We start from the raw sequence: 23,243 nt of genomic DNA on the forward strand, positions 1-23,243 counted from the left end.
TTGCCCTAATCCCTCATTTAATCCAACAGGAAATCATACCAATTAAAAAATTTTTATTTTGCAGGGGGGGAGGGTAGGAGAGTGGGGTGGGGATGACACACATGAGGGGATGGGGATGAGATGTTTATCCTGAGCACAAACTTAACTGGATCTATTTGGGTCTAGCAATATCCAGTCAGAAATCAAAAAGATTTCCATAAATTGTTGTGTGAGGTCCTTCAAGCATTTTCCACATGCATGCTAAGCCACCTGAGAGGCTTTTCTTAGATTCCTTTGCTTTTTTTTGGGGGGGGGGTCCAGTCGTGGGGTCTGAACTTGGCCTGGGCATTATCCCTCAGCCCTTCGGCTCAAGGCTAGCGCTCTACCACTTGAGCCACAGCACCATTTCTGGCTTTTTTCTTTTTGCTTATGTAGTGCTGAGGAATCCAACCCAGGACCTCATGCATGCAAGGCAAGCACTCTACCACTGAGCCACCTTCCCAGCCCCAGATTCCTTTCCTTTTAAATATATTTCCCGAGTTCTTTCTCATAGAACTATATTCTCTTCTTCCAAAACTTCTTAACAATTACATATTTGTTTGTGTACCTTATACTATTTGCATCTTTTACTGAGTATTAAAAAATCTGTGAGACCAAGAAATTTCATTAATAAATTCAGTTCATGTTTATTGAGTTTCTGGTTCTGGGGATTCAATTTGAACAGTACTGATTTTTAAAAAAATTATTTTTTGTTATTATAGAGGTGATGTACAGGGGGTTACATTTACATGAGGCTGGTAATGTATACATTTCCTTGTGCATAGTGTCATCTTTTCCCTCATCCTCTCCCAGTCCCTCCTTCCTATCTCCACTCACAAGTTGCATATTTCATTTTCAACAATGTCCAGTGAGCTCTACTGCTGCACTTTTTCACCTTTTTCCCCTCAAGTTCTGTGTCCTCCCACCACCCTCCTGAAGATATACATGTGAATACACCATATATAAGGTAGAAGAGACAGAATCATCAAAAACTGAAAAAGAAAGTCTTGTTTCCATATCTTAGGAGTTTGATTCAGTATGTGTATTATTATCAGAGAGAGCATGTGCCATTTGTCATTCTGATCTTGACTTACATCTCTGAACATGATTTGTTCTAGTTCCATCCGTTTCCCTGCTGATTCCATTATTTTATCCTTTCTAATGGCTGTGTAAAATTCCATTGTATATAGGTACTCTAGGTTTAGTTTTTTGAGGAACCTCCAGACGTCTTTCCAGAGTGGTTGTACTAGTTTATATTGCCCTCATCAGGGCAGTAGGGTTTCTTTCTCCCTACATCCCTGCCAGCATTTGTCAAAATTCAAAATATTGGACACACATCCAGGATAAGAATTAGGGGAAACAAATTGTATACTCTTTTACACTTTATTATAGGAGAATACCTGATAATATATTTTAAGAAAATAGCTTTATATTTAATTTGAATGAATTGGAAAAGACTTGTATGTTACGTTTTCTTTTCTGATAGCAGTGGATAAATGAGATGCTAACTAAAAGTTAATTTTGAAATTTTTATTTTCTTCTTTATTATTATAGATATGTGGCATCCAGGAGAAAGATGTCTTGCTCCTTCTCCTGATAATGAAAAACTTTGTGAAGCAAGCATAAAATCTATTACAGTGGATGAAAATGGGAAATCATTTGCAGTTATATTATATTCAAATTTTCAAGAAAGAAAAGTACCTCTTAAAAGACTTGAAGAAGTAAAATCTACTAAGGAACACCCCAGAAATTTTATATTTGATGATGAAGACTTAGAAAAGCCTTATTTCCCAGATAGAAAATTTCCATCATCTGCTAATGCTTTTAAATTATCTGAAGATGGAGATTCAATTCCTTATACTATTAATAGGTATTTGAGAGACTACCAAAGGGAAGGAGCCCAGTTTCTTTATGGACACTACATCCAAGGAAGAGGATGTATTCTTGGTGATGACATGGGACTTGGAAAAACAGTACAGGTATTCATTTTCATTCATTTATAATTGAAATTCAGCACATTCATGATATTATGTACAAGATGCCATATGCAAATCTGTTCATTGTACTAACTTATGATGGGTATTTGTGTGTGTGTGTGTGTGTGTGTGTGTGTGTGTGTGTCTGTGTCTGTTTTGTCTCATCAACTAGGTAGTAAAGTCTCAAAGACTATTTCAGATACATTTTATTCTCAATGCTTATCTAGTGTTTGTTTTGGTACTTAATAATGTTTTGGAATAACTTGGCTTGATTTTACCTTATTCATTAGCAAGTTGCTAGATCCAGCCCACATTCAACAGGAAGAGCTATAAGGTTATGTGTACACCAAGAGGGCTTATTGGGAGCCCTGTTAGAAGCTGTCTACTACAGCTGCCTTATATTTCAAAGAAATTTGTGATCCTAAAAGATTAGTGTTTTCAGTCTAGACTTTATACCAAGGAGTCAGTCTGGACAATCAGAAGTGTTTGTCTAGTTTGTGATTAAACATTGTGTGTTTCCTTCCTAGTAATTGAATTTAAGCTACCTCCATGTGTTAATGGAACTTAAAGCTAAGTGAAATTTAAGTCTGACTTTTATAAATAGTTTAATAATGTTACTGTATATAAAGCTCTGCTATGAAAAGCAAGGCTAAAATAAGGCCCTTCAGTAATATTGGCATGTCATCATTTGCTGTACTGGGTCTTCTTTTAAGCCCAGACAATGCAGGTAGTCTAAAATAGTTTAATAATGTTACTGTATATAAAGCTCTGCTATGAAAAGCAAGGCTAAAATAAGGCCCTTCAGTAATATTGGCATGTCATCATTTGCTGTACTGGGTCTTCTTTTAAGCCCAGACAATGCAGGTAGTCTAAAGCATGGGAAGTAGTACATAATTGTTTGTGGAAGGAATGAATTTACTTTTTCAGCAGAGTAGGTTGGAAGAATAAAGAAAGGAGCTTTCAAGAAACTACCACCTGTGACCAAGATAATGGATGATTGCTAATGAAAATTAAATAAGTAAATAAGGCCCCTTTATGACTTAATTTGTTTTCTTGTTCTTGCACAGGTTAGACTGTTATTTACTTCTTTTTTTTCCATTTAATTTTAATGTAAAGATGCTGTATAGAGGGGCTAGTTACATGAGTAACATAATGAGTACATTACTTGTTTAGCATTCTTACCTTGTTCTCCCACTATCCCTTCCCTCCCTCACCTCTCTCACTCCTCCCCCATCCACCCCACCCAAAGTTGTAAAGTTCATTTCCAGTATACTATCTTGTGGGTATCATTGTTGCAGTGGGTCATCCTGTGTCCTTGTTTCAGCATTTTTTATTCCCCTTCCTCTCCCCAAATTAGACAAATGTTTATACAAGATGCAAGGTACCAAAATCAAGTACAGTGACAACACGGGATATACCATAGGGGGAAGAACATACAAAGGAAACAAAAAAAAATCAAATAGTACATTAAAAACAACAATGTGTCCCTATCTTGGGGTTAATTTCACTTAGCATCATCCTATATGATCATATGTACATAACTTTTGAGCTTTTCTGCTCATCTGATAAAATTATCCTAGATGTACTACTAGTTATTGCAAATGAGGGAATCCATGGGACCTAAATATTTGGGTTTGACTTACTTTACTTAATATGATCTTTTTCTAAGTCTTTCTATTTCCTAACAAATGGGGTGGTATCATTCTTATTGGACAATCTTTAGGTCAAATTATAATTACCTTTTTTTTTTCTCTGTCTTGGGGCTTGAACTCTGGGCTTGGATCCCTCAGCTCTTCAGCTTAAGGCAAGCACTCTACTACTTGAGCCACAGCACCACTTCCGGCTTTTTTCTTTTTGCTTATATGGTGCTGAGGAATTGAACCCAGGGCCTCAGGCATGCAAGGCAAGCGCTCTACCACTGAGCCATCTTCCCAGCCCCATATATATATATATATATATATATATATATATATATATATATATATTTTAATCTTATCTCCTTTGGTACTAGGGATTGAACCCAGAGTGTGCACTACTTAGGCAAGAGCTTTGCCACTGATCTACATCCCAACTATCATTAAGTATTTTTTAAATACAGTTTTACATTTTTGCCTAGGCTGGTCTGGACTTTGATCCTCCTACTTAAGGCTCTTGTATAGCTGAAATGATAGATGAGTACAGTATACTACTATGCCTAGTTTTATTGCTTGAGATGGAATCTTGCTTTTCTGCCTGGACTGAACCATAATTCTTCCAATCTCTAACTCCTGAGTAGCTGGACTATAGGCATGGGCTTTGGATACAGCATTAGAAGAAATTTATTTTCAAAGATAGCTTACAGGATCCTAAAACTGATTAACCAGGGATAAATACAATGACTTAAGACAATATTTTTAGTTCTGTTCTTTTTTTTTTTTTTTTTTGTCAGTCATGAGGCTTGAACTCAGGGCTTGAACTCTGCTGTTGTTTTTTATTGTTGGTGTTGTTCATGGGGCTGGGACTCTGAGCCTGGGGGCTGTCCCTCAGCTCTTCAACTCAAGGCAAGTGTTCTACCACTTGAGCCACAGTGGCACTTTCTGTTTTCTGGTGGTTTACTGGAGATAAAGAGTCTCACAGACTTTCCTGCCCGGGCTGGCTTTGAACCACAATCATCAGAGCTCAGCCTCCTGAGTAGCTAGGATTACAGGTGTGAGCTACCGGTGCCCAGCTTTAGTTGTGTTCTTAATGATTCACTTTGGTCTGTAAGGAATTTATATTACCAAAATATTTAGTGTCCTTGTCAAAATGGACAGTAAATCATATTAATCTTACCTTTTTTTTTTTTTTGGATCCAGTTGTGGGGCCTGAACTCTGGGCCTGGGCGCTGTCCCTCAGCTCTTCAGCTCAAGGCTAGCGCTCTACCACTTGAGCCACAGCGCCACTTCCGGCTTTTTTCTTTTTGCTTATGTGGTGCTGAGGAATCGAACCCAGGGCCTCAGGCATGCAAGGCAAGCGCTCTACCACTGAGCCACCTTCCCAGCTGCCCCCTTTTTAAAAAAACTAATCCTTTTACATTCTGACTTGTCATTGTTATAAAATTGAACTTGGTTTATATATCAAATAGTTTCCTACTTTTTTTCAAGTAGTTAAGTAGGTGAATTTGGTGTGTGGTCTTCTGCAAGGATGAGGGTTAAAATGCCCATGTGGCTAGTGAATCATTGGTATTTTGAACAAGACCTATTTTGCTGGACTTTTGGAGGCACAAACCAGGCATGATACAGGAGAAAACATGGTGGGGGAAAGTGTACTTACCTCTTTAAGAAATGTGACTTTGAAAGAGTACAAAGTGACCTAATAGTAGCCTAAAATATATGGGATTTGGGAAGTTTTTGTTCATGATGGTGTGGTTTGTCATGTGGTTGGAGATAGAAGAGGCTTGCTATTTTTTAAGTGAATGTATGAGAATTACAGTTTAATATCTTTGCCAAAAATGATTTTGTCAGTTTCTTCAGTCTTAACACTTCTGTTGGGTGTAGATGTATATGTATGGTTCTTTGTGTTCTTTGTACTATTTCTTGAGGAATTTATAGTACAGTAAGCTTTACAAATTTACAGTGTAGAATCTGGTTAGTTTTATAGTTATATATATATCCCTAAAATGATCACCATCTATCTCACCAAGATAAGGAATCTATCATTATCACCAAAGTTTCACATGTCTGTATGTGCCCATGATATATTCAACACCAATAATTCATCATCTACTATTTTTATTTTAGTTGGACTAAGAAATTAAAGGTACTTGGGAGGGAATCCAAATACAAAGACCTAGATTTTTATAAAAATTTCTTGAAAATTTACAGAATTCTTACACCTAATTCAAGAAATAATCTCTTCTATACATTTTCATAATGTTCACTTAACTATAATAAAAACAATTTTAACTAGAGTCTGCAGGTTTGGGGACCTGACTCATGGTAATTGGAGAGGTCACTGATAGACAGTGGAAAGTGGCTCCTTACTATGAAGCATTTGTTCTCAAAAATGTAATCCTTGGACCAGTAGCAGTAGTGTTCCTGGAGAACTTAGATTGTTAAGTTCTTGGCTTTCATCCCAGATATACTCAATAGAAACTCTGGATCTGGGGTGGAAGCTGGCAATCCTAACAAATCCTTCAGGTAATTCTGAGGCCCACTAAAATTTGAGAACCTTTACTCAGACTATATTTTTCAGAAGGGACCGAAAACCAATTAATCTGATGAGTTAGTATAGGAAAATTTGGTAAGAGGGTGTTTATTCTATGTGAATTTTGATACAAAATAGCGTTCATTCTTTCAATACAAATTATTACATTTTTAGAAACTGAAATGAGCTGGGCATCAATGGCTTATGTTAGCTACCAAAGGTCTGAAGCCAGCTGGGGCAGAAAGATCTGAGAAACTCCTTATCTCCAGTTAACCAGCAGAAAGATGGAACTGAACTTGTAACTTACTCAAGTAGTACTCAGCTGTGAGCAGAAAAAGCTAAATGAGTTGAAAGCCCAGAGTTCAAGCCCTACTACCAGTGCACGCGCACCCCCCCCCCCCCACAGAAATAGAATAACATTAGAGATTTTTCTCTCCAGCTTCTTAATAAATGAAGAAACTCAGGCACAGAGAGAAAAAGTGACATACCAATGATTGCATGAAGTAATCAAATTCATTCAGATTCTAGATCTCTTTTGCCCACTCCATATACTTTTATTGCCTATATCCTGTAACTTAAGGGGCACTCCTAGTTAAATGCCTTTTTCTGAGCTTTAATTAACCATTCACTCAATCTGTTGAAATTTATTAAACTCTTTCTCTGGGCTAGGCTCTGTGGGCCTAATGTGGAAGCACATGTTAACCTGCTATAAATGCATATGATCAATACTATTCTAGATTCAAACAGTGATGATAAAAACAGGTGTAGCCAAGTGATGTTGCTTTAATATGATAAGTAGAATAGCTAGCAGGAAGGAGCCAGCCTGCTGGTCTTGCCATGTATTATTTATGATAATATATACTACATGTATATTATATACATATATACATAATATCATATAATATAATCCCAGGGAAATTGATATTTTTATGTTTTACTTTAGGACTAATTTGAGCAGTAGCAACTAGGACTTTTTTTTTTTAATTTTGAAGACAGGATTTGAAAGGTTTATGTCATAAAGCAAATAACAAATTCAGTGAGTCAAAGAATGTGTTTTTAAAATTTTAGTTTGGAGAATGGCTTTCATAGGTGCATAGTCTTAAGGATTATTGTTAGGAAAGTACAAAATGTTTTTTCTTTATCTGCTATGTGAAAAAGATGAGTTACTATTGTATTTATTGAGTTGCAGAAATAGATTTTTGCAAATGATAAGTACTTCTTAGAATATTTATGTATCATTAAATACATTATCAAGAATGTCTTTCCTGAAGGTTGCTCTATTTTCAAAAGGAATGTATAGTAGATATTAAGTCTGAGAGAAATATTGGGATTGCTGATAGCTAAAGCTCTCTTAGACTATTTTTAATACCAGTTTTAAAATAATACAGTCTGTAGTAGATTATAATTTACTTAAAATTGAAGGTCATTTGGGTCACAAGTCAAGCTGTTTCTCAGGAATATAGTAATACTAGTAAATAAATATTAGTAATAAATATAGTAATATTTTAATATTTTATTCATGGAGAAAACAACATAATATCTGATGTGAAATGTTAAGTAATGCTCTGAGCCCCAACCCCTTTAAAGCAGAAAAAAAAAAAGCTCCTAGGATTTTAAAGATAAGGTTGTATTTTCTGGTTTGACCTGTGGTTCAGATTTTAGGAATAGAGCTTTATCAAAGAGATAGGCTAAGGTTTCCTTTCAAAACAGCATGTCATAGCCGGGCGCCGGTGGCTCACGCCTGTAATCCTAGCTACTCAGGAGGCTGAGATCTGAGGATCACGGTTCAAAGCCAGCCTGGGCAGGAGAGACCATGAGACTCCTATCTCCAATAAACCACTAGAAAACCGGAAGTGGTGCTGTAGCTCAAGTGGTAGAGCGCTCGCCTTGAGCTGAAGAGCTGAGGGACAAGCGCCCAGGCCCAGAGTTCAAGCCCCACAACCGCCAAAAAACAAAACAAAACAAAAAAACAGCATGTCATGTGTATGTGTATTATCTTTAATAATAATAATAATCTTTAAATAGTTGTACAAAGGAGTTGCCATTTAGCAAAGCAGTTTATGAATACAGTATGTCTTGATCAATGTCACCCCTTTCAACATCCTCACCCAACCCTCCCAACCTGCTCTTTCCCTTACTTTTCTTATTTTGTAGGATACATATTGAATTCTTCCCCTCTTCTCTTTGTCATTGTATTTTTGGACCAGTCCTGGGGCATAAATTCAGGGCCTGGGTGCTATCTTTGAATCTTTTTGCTCAAGGCTAGCACTCTACCACTTGAGCCATGGCCCCACTACAGGCTTTTTGCTGGTTAACTGTAGATAAGAGTTTCACAGACTTTCCTGCCTCGGCTGGCTTAGAAGCAAAGTCCTCAGATTTCAGACTCATGAGTAGGTAGGATTATAAACATAAACCACCAGTGGCTGGCTGATGTGCCATTTTGAAGCATTCTCTCCACTTTTTATGTTCTAGGAAATGAATAGTGAAAAACATGGGTATCTTTTCCTTTTGTCCTGAAGGAAATAGACTGTTTTGCTAAGGGAAGGTTATTGCTCTGTTTCCTATCCTCACTCAGGTTTACTCTGTTAGTTGCTGAATGTATGTAAGCAAGATGTCCTATAAAAGTGTTAGCTTGGGCTGGGAAGGTAGCTCAGTGGTAGAGCGCTTGCCTTATATGCCTGAGGCCCTGGGTCCGATTCCTCAGCACCACATAAGCAAAAAGAAAAAAAAGCTGGAAATGGCACTGTGGCTCAAGTGGTAGAGTGCTAGCCTTGAGCTGAAGAGCTGAGGGACAGTGCCCAGGCCCAGAGTTCAGGCCCCACGACCGGATCAAAAAAAAAAAAAAAGTGTTAGCTTGACAGCATTTAAAAAGGAATGACTTTAGGAACAAAAAACTAGCCAGGTGCCAGTGGCTCACGCCTATAATCCTAGCTACTCAGGAGGCTGAGATCTGAGGATCATGGTTCAAAGCCAGCTCAGGCAGGCAAGTCCATGAGATTCTTATCTCTAGTTAACCACTGAAAAACCAGAAGTGAAAAAACAGAAAACAAAATACCCCAGAAGTGTTGCTGTGGCTTGAGGAGTAGAATACTAGCCTTTAGCTCAGGAACCATGACTGAGACAAAAAAAAAAAAAAAAAAAAAAAAAAAAAAAAAAAAAAAAAAAACTCCAAATACAAAAAGCTTTCCCAGAGTACATTTCATGTCTGAAATTCAGGTTTGGGCCTCTTCCAGAGGTGGTAGACTTAAACACTTCAGTTTGTCCTTTTAGAGCAATTCCACAATAACGCATATTATATTCTGTATTTCAAAACAATCTTTTTATATTAGTTTTGTAAACCTTCCTTTTAAGTCTTGTCTTTTCATCTGCTGTGAATTAACATTTTAATAAGCCTCTCTGTCTCATTCCAGTGGGACAGATGTGATGTGGAGATTGCTTTGCTAAAAAAATGTTTCCTTAGCTTTAGAGTTGGGCTGATATTGTCAGTCACTGGGTTTGTAGGAGTGGATCAATGGATAGATCAAATATATTTGTACTTTGAATTTTGATAATCTGTCAACTTGCCTTCCAGATATATTGAACAATGGAGAATCTCTTCCATTTCAGAGGAATGTACCTTTTTCATTTTCTTCAATATGTGTTTTTTTTGGACAGTGCTACTTTTAAGTTAATCTGCTTTATCCTTTCATGGGTAGTAATTCAGTGTTCTTCTCAAGAAGTCTTTCTGTATCATGAGGTTATGAAGATAGTCCAATATTTGTGTATTTATGTACGTACATACGTATGTATGTATGTATGTATGTATTTATTTATTGTCCCTGAACTCTGGGTCTTGGTACTGTCCCTCAGCTCTTCAGCTCAAGGCAAGCACTCTACCACTTGAGCCACAGCGCCACTTCCGGCTTTTTCTGCTTATGTGGTGCTGAGGTATCAAACCCAGGGCCTCATGCATGCAAGGCAAGCAGTCTACCACTGAGCCATCTTCCAAGCCCCAAGTCCAATTATTTTCCTGTTTGACCTTCCCTTTTAGATTCCTAAGCACTCTAGCACTGATGGATTTGTGTGTGAGGCAGGCCTCAAAGTTCATTTTTTCCCCCATAGACATTGAATTGCCCTAGAAGTTTTTATTAAAGACTATCTAATTTCACATTTTGTTGGGCATGCCACTTTTGTTGAAAATGTCCATGCGTTTAAATCTGTTTCTGGCCTTTTATATTCATTTTCATCGTTCAGTTTGACTATACTTATATCCAATTTTGTATTAGACCTTTGTTCTGTGTCTTGTCTATTTTTTCCCTTTGCTTCTCCAGTGTTTCCATCAGTTTGCCAAATTCCATGACAAACTGTTTCAAGGTTTTGATTGAGCTGGTGATTTTCAGTTGTTACTGAATTGCATTGAACTTTAAGGAGAATTTGACATTTGACACTTGACGAGAGCTAATGCTTCGATAATCCATGAAGTAGCATATTTCTTCCTGTATTGCAGCAACATTTTATAATTTTGTTGGAGGCCTTATGCATACTTTATTCTATATTGTAAATTTGATGCTTTTGTCAGTGGATCTTTTTCTTTTAATTTCTTAATTTTTTCTCATAGTATATAAAAATACGACTTTTTTTGACTCATAGTGTATAAAAGTATAACTTGTATTGACTCTATAACCTGTTACTTTGCTAAATCCCTCACTTAGTCCTAGTAATTGGTTTTTTTTTTTTTATTGTAAAGATACTATACAGAGGATTACAGTTACATGAGTGAGGTAATGAGTACACTTCCTCTTGAACATTGTTACCCCCTCCATTGTTTTCCCCCTACCATCCCCTCCCTCCCTCCCTTCCCCGAGGTTCTTTTTTTTTTTTTTTTTGATTATGATTAAGTGATTACATAATTTCCGGAAATTCACAGTATTGTGGAATAATGATACTCACTTAAAGTCACAAGATCATTCTAACTTTCCTGGAGCAAATTGTCTATCACAGTCTGTAATATATAACGGTGCTCACATGTTATATACCATATATGTGATCAGCAGCATGGGGATATTTAGTAGTGGTTCAACCAGATGAGTGGGAGTTCTTTGTTTCTTAAGTCCTGTTAGTTTTGTCGTATCACCTAACATTTTGGATTTAGCATCCACTTATCAGGGAGACCATGTACCGTTTGTCTCTCCTACTCTGTCCTGTAGTAGTTTCAGAGATTCAGGTTTAATGTTAAGGTCTTTAATCCATTTTGAGTTGATGTTGGTGCATGGTGATAGGCTGGGGTCCACTTTTAGTTTTCTGCATGTGGCTGCCCAGTTTTCCCAGCACCAGCGGTTGAAGAGGCTGTGTTTCTTCCATTGTATGTCTTTGGCTCCTTTGTCGAATATCAGCTGGCTGTAGGCCTGTGGATTTATTTCTGGATCTTCTATTCTGTTCCATTGGTCTTCGGGTCTGTTTTTGTGCCAGTACCATGCTGTCTTTGTTATTATAGCTCTGTAGTAGAGTTTGAAGTTCGGCATGGATAGCCCTCCCATATTGTCTTTATCCCCTAGAATTGTTTTGGCTATTCTAGGCCTTTTGTTGTTCCATATGAATTTTTGGACTGTTTTCTGTATTTCAGTGATGTACGTCATTGGGATTTTAATAGGAATTGCATTGAATTTGTATATTAGTTTTGGAAGTATTACCATCTTTACTATATTAAGTCGGCCTATCCAGGAGCATGGGAGGTCTTTCCATTTCATAGTGTCTTCTGCAATTTCTTTCTTTAACTTTTTATAGTTCTCATTAAATAGTTCTTTTACATCTTTGGTTAGGTTAATTCCTACATATTTTATTTTTTGGGAGGTTATTGTGAATGGGGTTGCTCCCTTTATTTCCCTCTCTTCCTGTACATTATCAGTGTATAGGAAGGCAACTGATTTTTGTGGGTTTATTTTGTATCCTGCTATTTTGCCAAAGTGATTTATGATTTCTAAGAGTTTGGGGATGGAGTTTTTGGGATCGTGGAGGTATAGTATCATGTCGTCTGCAAAAAGGGATAGTTTAACTTCTTCTTTCCCTATGTGGATCCCTTTAATGTCTTTTTCTTGCCTTATTGCCCTGGCTAAGGGTTCTAGGACTATATTGAAGAGGAGTGGAGACAGTGGGCATCCTTGCCTTGTTCCTGATTTTAGGAGAATTGGTTGTAGCTTTTCCCCATTAAGTATAATATTGGCTATTGGTCTGTCATAAATGGCTTTTATTGTTTTTAGAAATGTTCCTTCTATTCCTATTTTCTCCAGAGCTTTTAGCATGAATGAATGTTGAATTTTATCAAAGGCCTTTTCTGCATCTGTGGCGATAATCATGTGATTCTTGACCTTGGCTCTGTTGATATGTTGGATTACATTTATTGACTTACGTATGTTAAACCATGGATGAAGCCTACCTGATCATAGTGTATTATTTTTTTTATGTGTTTCTGGATTCTGTTAGCTAGAATCTTGTTAAGGATCTTTGCATCTGTGTTCATCACTAGTAATTGTTTTGTAGATGTGTTAAGGAGTTTTTAGGAGAAACAGAGTTTTACAAACAGAGTTTTACTTTTTTTCTTGTTTATGCTTTTTTTTTTTTTTTTGGAGCTGGTCCAGGGTCTTGAACTCAGGGCCTGGGCACTGTTCCTGAGATTTTTTTTTTTTTTTTTGCTCAAGGTTAGTATTCTCCCACATTCCACTTCCAGCTTTTTTGGTGCTTAAATGGAGATAAGAGTCTCACTGATTTTCCTGCCTAGACGGACTGAACCACAGTCCCTAGATCTCAGCCTCCTGAGTAGCTAGGATTATAGAGGTAAGCCACTAAAACATGGCATTTTTAATCCTTGTTTTATTTTATTGGCTAGTTAGAACCCTCAAACAATTTGGATAAAGTAGTAAGAATGCATTCTTACTCATTCCTGATGATAGGAGAAAGTGTTCAGCATTTCAGCATTAAGTGTGGTAGTAGTAAGTGTAGGCTTCTCATAATGTCTTTGATCAGTGTCAGAATAGTCCCTTCTAGTTGCAATTTCTAAGATTATATTCAATAGTGAGTGTAAAAGTTTTTGAAAATTAGTTAAATTACCTTAAGATGTTTCTTACAGTATCAGTTTTGGTAAAAGTGTATTTTTCAGAGAACTAATTTGACTGCTTTGTCTATGCTCTCAAATTGTTAGCATAAAGTTGTTCATGATAATTTATTGTTTGAATAATTTGTGTGACAACTGTGTATACACAGATAAATGCATAGGAACAATATTTTTCATTTTTTTCTTGACTAGTCTAGCTTGAGATTTGTTTATTTAGTTGATTTGTTCAGGCATCCAACTCAGGTTTGTCATTTTTCTCTGTTGTTTGTCTTTGATTGCTTTTCTAATCTTCCTTCTTTGTGTGTATTTTGGTCTTCATTTTCTAGATTTAGAATTGTGTAGTGAATTTCATCTTAAGTTCTAAATTTCTCTCTAAACATTGCTTTATCTATATTCCACAAATTCTGCCATATTGTGTTTTTATTTTCATGTAATTGAAAACATTTTCTACTATCCCTTGTGACATTTTCTTTGGATCTAGGATTACATGCAGTTGTATGTTTAATTTACAATATTTACTTGCTTTTTTTTTTTTTTTACTATTATAGCATTAATAGTCAAAGAGCACATTCTATAAGATATCAGTTATTTTGAAAAAAATAGTGAGAATCATCTTGTGGCCCACCTTATTGAACTGTGTTACATACACTGGTAAAAAATATATATTCTGTTGTTAACTATAGTATCCTATAAATATGCACTAACATCTCAAGATGATTGATAATGTTCATAATTCTTATGTCTTTGCTAATTTGTATGTATGTGCATTTGTGCACATATTCCAGTACTGTAGATTGAAATTAATGCTTTATGCTCTCTCTTGGCTTTTTCTCATTGCTGGTGCTTAAGCCAGGCCTCCAATCTGGCGTTTTGGGGTTTGGGACTTTTCTGCTCAAGTAGGCTTCATACTGTGATTCTCAGATCTCAGCTTCCTGAGTAGCTAGAATTACAGGTGTGAGCCACCAATGCCCAGTTTGTGCTCAGAGAAAGATATTAAAGTCTCCTCTTCCAATTGGGAATTAGCCAATTTTGCTTTCCTATATTTTGAAGCTCTGCTAGAATCATGTCTTTATAATTGTTATGTCTCTTGATGAACTGACTGCTTTATTCTTATGACTATTCCTGTTTCTGGCCACATTCTTCAGACTGCACTTTTTCTGGTATTATGCTTACCTTACCACGTGTTCAAGGGTGACAGGGCCAAACATGGATGGAAACATCTAAAACTGTGAGGTAAAGTAAGTCCTTCACTCTTTTCAGTTTGATCTCTGGTATTTTGTCATAAGGACCACAAGCTGACCTATGTACTGCTTTGCTTTATATTTTCAGTGGTTAGATATAAAATGCACATTCTGAGCTTTCTATGGTGTACTTGAAGTTAGTGTACCACTTCACATCAAATATGAGTTTCTTGTAGTGGGTTGTCTTATTCTCATCTGAAAGAAATTAAGAGTTAGGAATGCTAACTATAATGCCTAAATAAAAAGAAACACCTAGCTAATACTACTTGATATCTGAACTAAGAAACCCAAATCACATTTCCAGAATAAATTCAATTTGATTTTGGTATATATTTCTTTAAAAAAAATCTGTGTTCTGTTTGCTAATATTTTAATAATTTTTTTTTACATAATACTAAGAAAATATAATGTTCTTATCAGGTTTTCCTATCAAGTTTATGCTGAACTTGTAATGACTTTAGATAATTTCTTCCTTTCTTTTAACCCTGAGTTTGTTTGCATAGATATAATATTTTTCTGAAACATTGGATAGAATTTGTTGGGAAAGCCTTCTAGCCCCTGATTTTCTTTGAGAAGAGTATATATGTATTTATATATTTTCAATTCTTTCGTGATTATATATTTGGGTAGAAATTTTGTTTTTTCTTGTATTGGTTTTGATCAATTCTGTTTCTCAGTTATCTAAATTTTAGTATATATTGGCCTAACATTCTATGTCATAGAAATATTTTTGTTTGCCTTTTCTCTTGCTTTCTCTCTCTCTCTTTCTCTCTCTCTTTCTCTTTCTTTTCCCCCTCTCTTCCAACCCCCCACTCTTAAGGTAGAATCTCTTTTTGCCCAGATTAGTGTGGACCTCAGTCCTTCCATTTACTTTATGCCATGGCTGGGATAACAGGTACACACCACTGCATCCAGCTGAAGTTGATATTGGGTCTCTTAGACTTTTTGACCCCATTGGGTTCAAATCTCATCTCAATCTTCTTAATCTCTGCCGCCTGCATTTAAGTTTTTAAAGGTATGGCTTTAGCTGTGGTCTTTAAGTTCAGTATTTAATTCTTACTCATTATTGAACTCAAAATATTTTCTGCATCCCATTTATGAGTTGTTCTTTGAAGTATGTTCCTTATCTTTCAAACATTTGAAGATTGTTTTGCTTACATTTTTTATTTCTAGTTTCTTTCATTGTGATCAAAGAACATACTCTGTATGATTTCTATTAAAATGTATTATAGACTTGTTTTATGGCATAGTCTTAGTCATAGTCAGACTTTTTGTCGCTATGACAAATACTTGTGAGAAACAATTTAAAAGAGGAGTTATTCTGTCATATGGTTATAAGGTTTCAATTCATATTGGTTTGATTTATTGTTTTTAGGCCATGACAAACAAACAACATGGAGAAAGGGCATGAGCTGTTTTTCTCATGGCAGCCAGGAAGCCAAGAGGAGCAACAGGAGGGGGACAGGCCAAGATAGACCCTTCAAAAGCATAGCCTCATTTCCCCTACAAGACTGCCTTCCACAGTTGTACTGCCTTCTCAGTAGTTTATTCAAATTTGGAATCTATCATTTGGTTAAAATCCATCATTGATTAGATCAGAGCTTTCATAATACAGTTATCTCTGGAAACCCTGGTACAGTACAGATGAGCTTTACTAATATATACGTCCCTTTGTCTAATCAAGTTGACTAACTGGATTAACCATCACCTAGTATATGTCAACTATGGTAACTAGTTACAGTATACTTGAAATGAAGTTGCTTTGCAATTGTATGTGGCCTTCTATGTTCATTAAGACAAATTTGCTAATCATATATTTAAATCTGTATCTTTACTCATAATTGTTCTTTTTGATTTGTTTAAAAATCTGTTGTGCTTCTGGATTTCTTTGTCTTTGTTTTTCTTTTTCTTTTTTGCTTTGTTTAGTAAACTACTTACCAATTTAGATTTTTGTAGCTTCCAATTTAAGTTGTTATCTTTATCTTTGTTATCTTTATCTGTGTATATCTCTATCTGTATCTGTATAACTTATCTTTATATCTATATCCATATTTTTGTGTCTATAGTGGGACTTGAGCCTCATGCTCTCAATTGGGTTTTTCACTAAAAAATGGAACTGTTCCTCTAGACTCACAATTTTACTCCCCTGTTTTTTTGGGTTATTTATAGATAAGAGTATAATAAACTTATCTAGGTTGGTTTTGAACCTGAATCTTCTGATCTTAGCATTCTGAGTAGCTTGGATTAAAGGTGTGAGCCATCAGTTCTTTTAACAAGAATAGTCTTTAATTAGAGTATTTAGTCTATATATGATATACTTTCTAGTATATTTGGAATTATTTTTACTCATTGATTTTTACTTGTTTCATGTTATTTATTTTCTTCCTCTGCCTTCTTTTGGATTATTTTATATTGTTTATCCCCCTCTTATTAGGAATGTAGGTACACATTCCTTTATTTTTCTCCTAGTGATTACCTTTGATTTCACAGCAGGTATCTTTGAGTTCTGTTTATTTGTTTGACTGTTCATTTGTGGGAATTAAACTCAGCACCTTGAGAGGTAAATGCTATACCACTTGAGTTATACTCCCAATCCTTTTGTCTTTAGTTATGTTTTAGATAGGGTCTTTTACTGCTATCTTCCTATTTCTCCCTCTTAAGTATCTGGGATTACAGGTGCATACTACCTCCCCTGGCTTGTTTTTGAGATACGGTCTTAATAACTTTTTGTCCAAGCTGGTCTCCCATAACAGTCTTCCTACATCTACCTGCCAAACAGCTGAGATTATAAGCATGTACCACTATGACAAGCCTTTCAACAGACATTTTTTACTTATCAAAAATCTGTTTAAATTGTGTTTATCTTTCATTCTTGGCAACCTAATGATGTCAGAGTATTGTAATTGTATTTGTGTACCTTCTAATTCAGTTGCAGTTGTTGGAGCTGCTTGTAGATTTATGGTAATTTTTACTTCTTGAGCAAAGACTTGAGGTTCTTAGCACATATTTAATAGTTGATTTTTTTTTAAAAAACCAACTTTGAAAATCATCAGCTTTTATTTCTAGAAGTATCCATTATCATTTTACTTCTGTTACTCAAATTTCAGATTATGGGTTTCTTCATGTTAAAGATATTTTTTGTTTTATTGAACAATTATTTCTTTTAAGTTTTAATATTTCTGGAATTTTTTTAATGATGAGATCTTTCCCCTTATTTGGATAACATATATGCATTTTCCCCTATGTCTTCAAAACAGCCTGCTGTCAATATTATTTTTATCATGGAGGTTCACCACCTAGTTTGAGTTCACATGGCTGCTAAGCAACCTAAACTAACATTTGAAACAACTTGTTTTAATGTTTCTTGGTATTCATTATATGAGATTATGTGTCCTTTTTTATTAGTATTTTTTTGTCGTTTTCATGTGATGATTTTTTGCAGGGGACATAACTACTATACACAATGTATATATTAAGTAATTATATGAAGCTGTCTTAATATTCTACCATTCCATTTTATTTATCTCAAACATTTAAGTACATATACTTACGAGTCAAGTATTGCCCCTTTTGAGAAGTTTATTTTCTACCAGGTAAGAAGAATGCATACACTTTATTCTAATACAGGATAGAAACTTAGTAAGATAATATCCCAATCGATATAGTTAAGCACAAATCAAGTAATCAGAAGTTATTAATCATGGAAAATTGGCAATGTGAAAATTTTATTTTCTTATTGCTTCAAAGGTAACATTATTATACATTTGTTTGTTAATAAAAATAAAATCAGTGATCCTCTCTTAAAAATATCCTTTAATTTCACTCTGTGAATTCCTTAAGACCTGTATAATTTATCATGCCTCAGTTATTTTTTTTTCTACCATCCAATGTATTTACTTGTATAGACACAGTCTAGTTACCACAGATGAGGGAAACCATGCTACCTATGTTTCTTTTGATCTTGCTTACTTTGCTTAGTATAATTTTTTTCCATATCTTTCCATTTCCTTATAAATGGTACAGTATCATTCTTTATAATGGATGAGTAGAATTCCATTGTGTAGATACACCACACTTAACATGATCCATTCATCCACTAAAGGGTATCTGGGTTGATTCCATATCTTGGCTGTGGTTAACAATATTGCAGTGCTGGTAGCTTTAGTGTGGCCTTGTTTGTATTCTATTGGATAAATGCAATAGTTATGTACATGTGATCATATAAAATAATATTTATCTAAATGAACTCCAGGAAATGGAAACAAATTTTTTTTCCTTTGTTACTGTTTTTGTTTTCCTTTTGTCTTGTTTGTTCATCTGTTTTTGGAAGGGTCAGGAAAGGCACAGAAATGGTGGGACAAAGAATGAACAAATGGAGCAATGACACTAGACACTATATAGAAAATGAACTTTATGGAGACGGGAGGGAAAGATGGGGAGAGCAAGGGAAGGGGTGACAACATTGTTCATAAAGAAATGTACTCTTGGCGGTTGGGAAGGTGACTCAGTGGTAGAGCTCTTGCCTTGCATGCCTGAAGCTCTGGATTTGGTTCCTCAGTACCACATAAGCAAAAAGAAAAAAGCCAGAAGTGGCACTGTAGCTCAACTGGTAGAGCGCTAGCCTTGAGCTGAAGAGCTGAGGGACAGTGCCCAGGCCCAGAGTTCAGGCCCCACGACTGGACCCCCCCCAAAAAAAAAAGAAAAGAAATGTACTCTTTACCTGACTTTTATAGCTGTCACCCCTCTGTATATCACCTTTACAATAACAATAAATAAAATTTTAAAATATTTAAAAAATAAAGTCAATACTGATGTTTTATGTTAAATTTTTATCACTAGCAAACATCTTTGTACATACTCTGTAATTGATTGGACAATCATGTAAGCAGCAAAATTTTATATATCATGATAAATTATACGTAGTGACTGAAAAGGTCTTTTTTTCCCCAGGTTATCTCATTTCTGGCAGCAGTTTTACATAAGAAAGGAACTCGTGAAGATATTGTCAATAATATGCCAGAGTTTTTACTGAGAAGTATGAAAAAGGACCCTTCTTGTGTAGCAAAAAAGGTAAACTATCTAGAAATACCTCATAAAGTTGGTACTCTGATAGCACAGAGAAGTGTTTTAATCCACATAACAGTATAAATTTAAAACATAAAAATTTAATACATCAATACTTCTGATATTGGTTTAATTTGCTAAAGGTTATCTATTTCATCTATTTCATCTTTCAGAATAGTGAAATATAATTTTAACTTGAAATCATTTAAGAATTTCAGTCTTTCAATGGTATAACTACAGCCTGAGTGTTATATACAGTTGGATTCTTAGTGTATTTTATGTAATGTTAATTTTAGCCCTGGATTTTGTTGGGTTTTTTTGGTTCTGAATGTCACTATTGAATGTGTATGTATCTTACATGTCTCTTATGTCTGCTGAGAGAAAAAAGAGGAAAAAAGTAAATTCTAAAATTTAACTATGAGGATATTTAAAGTATATTAGTAAGAACAAAAATCAGAATGAGCAAAGGAAGGGGTGATATTGTCCAAAAAGAAATGTAGTCATTACCTGACTTCTGAAATAGTAACCCCTCTGAACATCACATTTATGATAGTAATAAAATAGAAATAAATAAAAATAAAAGAACAAAAATCAGAGGTGATGGGGGAAGGAATACCTTCTAAACACTGTTCTGTGAGGAGTGCAAAAGGTTTTTCTTTTTGTTGTTTTTAATGTACTATGTGATTTTTTTTTTTTGTTTCTTTTGTATGCTCTTCCCCCTATGGTATAATCCCTGTTGTCACTGGGTTTGATTTTGGTACCCTGGTACGTATATACATTTATTTGAATTAAGGAAGGGAAGGGGAACAACAGAATGGTGAGACAAAGGCCAAGGGCGGAACCAATGCAACAGTGATATACACAAGACAATATGTTGGAAATGATCTGTACAACTTGGGGGGGTTGGGGGTGGGAAAGTAGGAGAAAATGAAAAGAGGGGTAACAAATTTGACAAGAAATGTACTTGTTACCTTGCTTATGAAACTGTAACCCTTCACCTTGACAATGATAAATAAATAAATGTCAGAGATGAAAAAAGAAAGACCCCTATTGATTGTGTGTTAAAGATATGCTAATAATCACCTCAGTTGTCACTGGTACTGCTTCTCCCTCCTCCTTTCTTTTTCTATGTCTCAGTGTGTATAATTGCATGTATAGACACATACATATACGTAAATTCCTTGCCGTAATATACACTGCTAATCTGTTTTATTCAGCTGACTAATTCATTTATTTTTAGTGTTTCTCATATTTTAGTAAATTCCAGTAAAGCCGTTGGAGTACTGAGCATCCTACTTTGACTGCACTCCATGCTTTCATAACTAGTCTTTTCACTCCTTTTTCAATTATTAATGACTACTAAATTCTAGATAACTTTACTATTGGAGTACAGAGTTATAGGATAACTTAGCCTTTGCTGTTGATTTCTAGGTTTCTTGCATCAGATAACATAGCCTTGGTGTTTTCTTTGTGCTTACTTCGACGCTGAAGTGTTTTTAATGTTTGATGTATATTGTGTTGTCTACAACTGTGTAGTATTCCCTGCCACATAAATGTGGATGGAAGCAACATAAATCATTACTCACTATGCAGTAGGAGTACTACATAATTGTAGTTGGAACAACATTAGTCACCTTTCTGTCATCTGAAAAAATATACGAACAACTTATGAGGAGGAAAGCTTTGTTTTGGATCACAGTTTTGGGTGTTTCAGTTTATGGTTACTTGGCTTGTTCCTTTAGGGCCTGTGACAGGCAGCACATCATATTGAGTGGAAACTTCTTGGCAGAGGAAACTTCTTACTTCACAAGGACTAGAAAGTAAGAAGTAGAGACAGAAAGCTATCAGGGTCCCAATATTCCCTCCAAGGACATACTAACAGTGAACTAACCTCATCCTACTAGGCCTTATCTCTTAAAGGGTGCATACCTTCCCTTGGTGATCAAGCCTTTAACTCAGGGTGTTTTGAGGGTCAAACTATAGCTTAGGCAATAAGGCAGAAGTCCTGTTTACATAAGTTCAAGAGAGATTAGGAGGAGAGTTGAGATAATCAATATGGATAATTCTTGAGGGATTAGATCAACAGTCATAGGTAGAGAGATACAGGGTTGAGGAAGAGGGTTTTTGTTGTTACTGTTTTAGTTTTTTTAGTCAGAAGAAATCTAATGTTTTGCTATGGATTTATGTGGTCCATTTTAAAAGAAAAACTATTCATGTCACAAGTAGGAAGGGCAAATATATGAGAATAAATATAGGCAAAATCATAGATAAACAAATCAGAGAGGTAAGGTATAATTTTTCCAGTGAAGTTTTCATATGTTCAAATTGAGATTATTTGTGAGACCATGAACTAGGAAAATGAAAAAGGAATGAGTGATCTAGTAAACCATATATTTAAAAAAAAGCCCTGGCCTTCTTTGCATGTTAGTAATACCAAAATTTGCTATTGGGATCCTTAGTTTATTTTCTCTCTCTATTTTGGAAGTTACTTTCATCTCTCAACAATGAAAAGTACAAGTTGTCATGTCAAAAACGAACTTTACAACTTTGGTGTGGGGGGGGAGGATTGAGTGGGAGGGGGTGGGGGGGGAAGCTGGGAAGGGATGTGAAGGGTAAACAAAGGAGGAGGCTGCAATGCTTGATAAGAAATGTACTCATTATCTTGCCCATGTAATTGTAACCCCTCTGTACAGTATGTTCACAATAAAGAAAAAAGAGAAAAAAAAAGAAAATAGCTATTCCTTTGGACAAGGCTTTGTCCTAATAAAAATCTAATTAAGTAAAACTCAGTTTCTAAGGGTATTTCATGTCTACATATAGCCAGTCAATCAGTTGTATTTGGTCAGACACACAGCAACGAAAAGAGAATTAGCTACTGGCTGAAAAGCTATGCAGAGGCTTGCAAAGAGGATGTCTGGCTGGTTTCTTAGATGTACTAAGACTTTTATCAAGGATCAGTTGCCTAAGAAGAAGACAGGGTAAGGGTTACATTTATGTGTATTAATTTCATATCATTTTTTTCCAGATGTTTGTCAGAATTAAAGATAGAACTATTAATATTGTTTCAGTTTGGGGTTTTCATTTCTTAAAAATCATAATTTTTTTTTCTTCTTTTAGATGTTCTTAATAGTTGCTCCTCTTTCTGTCCTCTATAACTGGAAAGATGAGTTGGATACCTGGGGATATTTCAGAGTCACTGTTTTACATGGTAACAAAAAAGACAATGAACTGATTCGTGTAAAGCAGCGGAAATGTGAAGTTGCTCTAACAACTTATGAAACACTACGATTATGTCTGGATGAACTTAACAGGTAATAAGACATGGCGTTAATATTCTACTTACATCAATTCTATTTGTCCCTGATAATATTATTTTAAAACTGTGAAGTATCTTTAATTTCATTTGAGATTTTATAAGTTTTCCTGTAGTTTCTGGTTCATCATTTTTCTGTGTGTGTATGTATGTGTGTGTGTGCACGCACGTACATGTTGTCGCACACACATGCATGGCTTTCCTTCCACCCCCATATATGTGAGGGTTTAAAGTCAGGGCTTTACACTCTCACTTGGCTTTCTTGCCCACAGTTGGTGCTCTACCTCTTGTGCAACATTTTTCTGGTTAATTGCTGATAGAGTCTCATAGACTTTTCTGCCTGAGATGACTTTAAACCTTGGTCCTTCAGCTCTTGGCTT

At 35.5% G+C, this 23,243-nt stretch overlaps 1 protein-coding gene across 5 annotated transcripts in view; it reads left to right on the forward strand.

The window, feature by feature from the left end:
- Positions 1-23,243, forward strand: part of Ercc6l2 (ERCC excision repair 6 like 2) — a 213,046-nt gene that overhangs the window by 1,915 nt on the left and 187,888 nt on the right. For all 5 annotated transcript variants that reach the window (XR_011374293.1, XR_011374292.1, XM_070033710.1 and 2 more), the window contains exons 2-4: positions 1,573-1,997; positions 19,437-19,556; positions 22,668-22,861. Coding sequence is in view for 3 of the 5 variants with exons in the window: in XM_070033710.1 (XP_069889811.1) it covers positions 1,573-1,997; positions 19,437-19,556; positions 22,668-22,861 (739 nt within the window). In the remaining 2 variants the exon portion in view is untranslated. The remainder of the gene's footprint in view (positions 1-1,572; positions 1,998-19,436; positions 19,557-22,667; positions 22,862-23,243) is intronic.

The sequence above is a fragment of the Dipodomys merriami genome, unplaced genomic scaffold (genome assembly GCF_024711535.1).
Source record: "Dipodomys merriami isolate MVZ:Mamm:240054 unplaced genomic scaffold, mDipMer1.0.p SCAF_22, whole genome shotgun sequence".
Classification (NCBI taxonomy): Eukaryota; Metazoa; Chordata; class Mammalia; order Rodentia; family Heteromyidae; genus Dipodomys; species Dipodomys merriami.